This window comes from Colobus angolensis, unplaced genomic scaffold (assembly GCF_000951035.1).
Source record: "Colobus angolensis palliatus isolate OR3802 unplaced genomic scaffold, Cang.pa_1.0 Scaffold77, whole genome shotgun sequence".
Taxonomy (NCBI): domain Eukaryota; kingdom Metazoa; phylum Chordata; class Mammalia; order Primates; family Cercopithecidae; genus Colobus; species Colobus angolensis.
Window position 1 is genome coordinate 2,719,050 of NW_012121487.1, and position 1,855 is coordinate 2,720,904.

The 1,855-nt window shown below is 40.6% G+C and overlaps 2 protein-coding genes across 2 annotated transcripts in view; one reads left to right on the forward strand and one right to left on the reverse strand.

Moving 5' to 3' along the window:
* GON4L (gon-4-like (C. elegans)) overlaps positions 1 to 1,855 on the reverse strand; it is a 292,893-nt gene that overhangs the window by 119,516 nt on the left and 171,522 nt on the right. The gene's annotated exons all lie outside the window — the stretch shown is intronic.
* The window catches only part of LOC105502109 (28S ribosomal protein S29, mitochondrial), a 51,637-nt gene that overhangs the window by 37,433 nt on the left and 12,349 nt on the right, over positions 1 to 1,855 (forward strand). Inside the window, exon 3 of the mRNA XM_011928489.1 lies at positions 128 to 229. Within this exon, the coding sequence (XP_011783879.1) occupies positions 128 to 229 (102 nt within the window). The remainder of the gene's footprint in view (positions 1 to 127; positions 230 to 1,855) is intronic.

Here is a 1,855-nt window from a genome sequence, read left to right on the forward strand (position 1 = left end):
GTGTATATATATATATATATTTATTTATTTATATATATACACACACACACATACACAGATAAGAAGACAAAAAGAAAGTCTTGGTCACTTTGTCACCATTATACCTGTTTGCATTCTTATTTCCTAGGCCAAGCATGGGGATCAGCACGAGGGTCAGCACTACAACATCTCCCCCCAGGATTTGAAGACTGTATTTCCCCATGGCCTTCCTCCTCGCTTTGCGATGCAGGTGCTCAAGACAGGGAATGGTACTGGGGGGAGCCCAGAATACAAGCTGCTGCAAAGGGGTTGGGCTAAATGAGAAGAAAATTATAAAAGATGAAATTTAATCTGAAAAACAGAAATTCATCTGTTGATTACCTTTTGTGACTAGTACAATTACTTTAAGCTCATGTTTAAACAGCATTGATGTTTTCCTCCTTGTATAGCCCAAGAAGATTCCAGTAATTTCAGCATCAAATAATTGTTTTAAATGAACTTAAAATTTGCCTTGGCAAAATATCGTGAAAATAGTTAATATGCTGCACTAAAGCAAAATCATAATATACTCCTGAGCTAAATAGAAGCGATATTTTGATTAGATGCATTGGTTTTTATTCTCCCATGTATTTTGTGAAAATGTTATCAAACTTGCCTGTGCAGGTGAGTTTTAGCGTGCGAGCCAGAGGATCTTATTTCTTCAGTGTGGCTTATTTCAGGAAATTAGATGATAATAAGGGCATAACAGGTCGGGCGCTATGGCTCATGCCTGTAATCCCAACTGCACTTTGGGAGGCCAAGGTGGAGGGATCACTTGAGCCCAGGAGTTCGAGACCAGTCTGGGCAACATAGGGAGACCTCTCTCTCCAAAAATTAAAAATAAAAAATTAGCTGGACATGGTGCACACCTGTAGTCACAGCTCCTTGGGTGGCTGAGGTTGGAGGATCACTCGAGCTCAGGAGGTGGGGGCTTCATTAAGCTGTGATTGCATCACTGTACCCCAGCCTGGGCAACAGAGCGAGACCTTATCTCAAGCATAAAATAAAGTAAGGTACAACAGGCCAGGCAAGGTAGTTTATGCCTGTAGTCTCAGCACTTTGGGAGGTGAAGGTGGGACGATCGTTTGAGTGCAGGAGTTTAAGACCAGCTGGGCAATATAATGAGACTGTATCTTTATTTAGAAAGAAAAACACGGGCAACCTGCTGGGGTCCCCTTCCACACTGTGGAAGCTTTGTTCTTTTCCTCTTCGCAATAAATTCTTGCTGTTGCTCACTCAAAAAAAAAAAACATTTAGTCCTGTGTGGTAGCTACTTAGGAGGCTGAGGCAGGAGGATGGCTTGAGCCCAGGAGTTCAGGCTGCAGTGAGCTACGATAGTGCCACGCACTCCAACTTGGGCAACAGAGTCTCTCAAAAACAATTTTAATTAAAAAAAATTTTTGTTGTTGTTCAGATTGGAAATGGGACACAACCAGAAGAAAGCATCTGCAGTGGCACTTTAAACTCTTCAAGACATTCAAGTACAATGTTGATTTAGCTTCAGGGTTGTGAGGTGCTGTCTTTAATTAACTATTTGAAGTTGTTTTCAGACTGGGGTAATCAACAATGCTCTGGAAGAACTTAAACATTCTTTTCATAATTTTCATTTACGTGAAGGCCCACTTCCTCACCATTATTGTGGATATTAGCATTGTCATACTGCCTAATATGACATTTTTTTTTTTAATACTGCTTCTTTTGGAGCAGACCTAACTGATGGACAGTGTGCCTAGAGTAGCTGACTTTATTTTATTATTATTATTATTATTTTTATTATTATTATTTTTTTGAGACGGAGTCTCGCTCTGTCGCCTGGGCTGGAGTGCAGTGGCCGGAT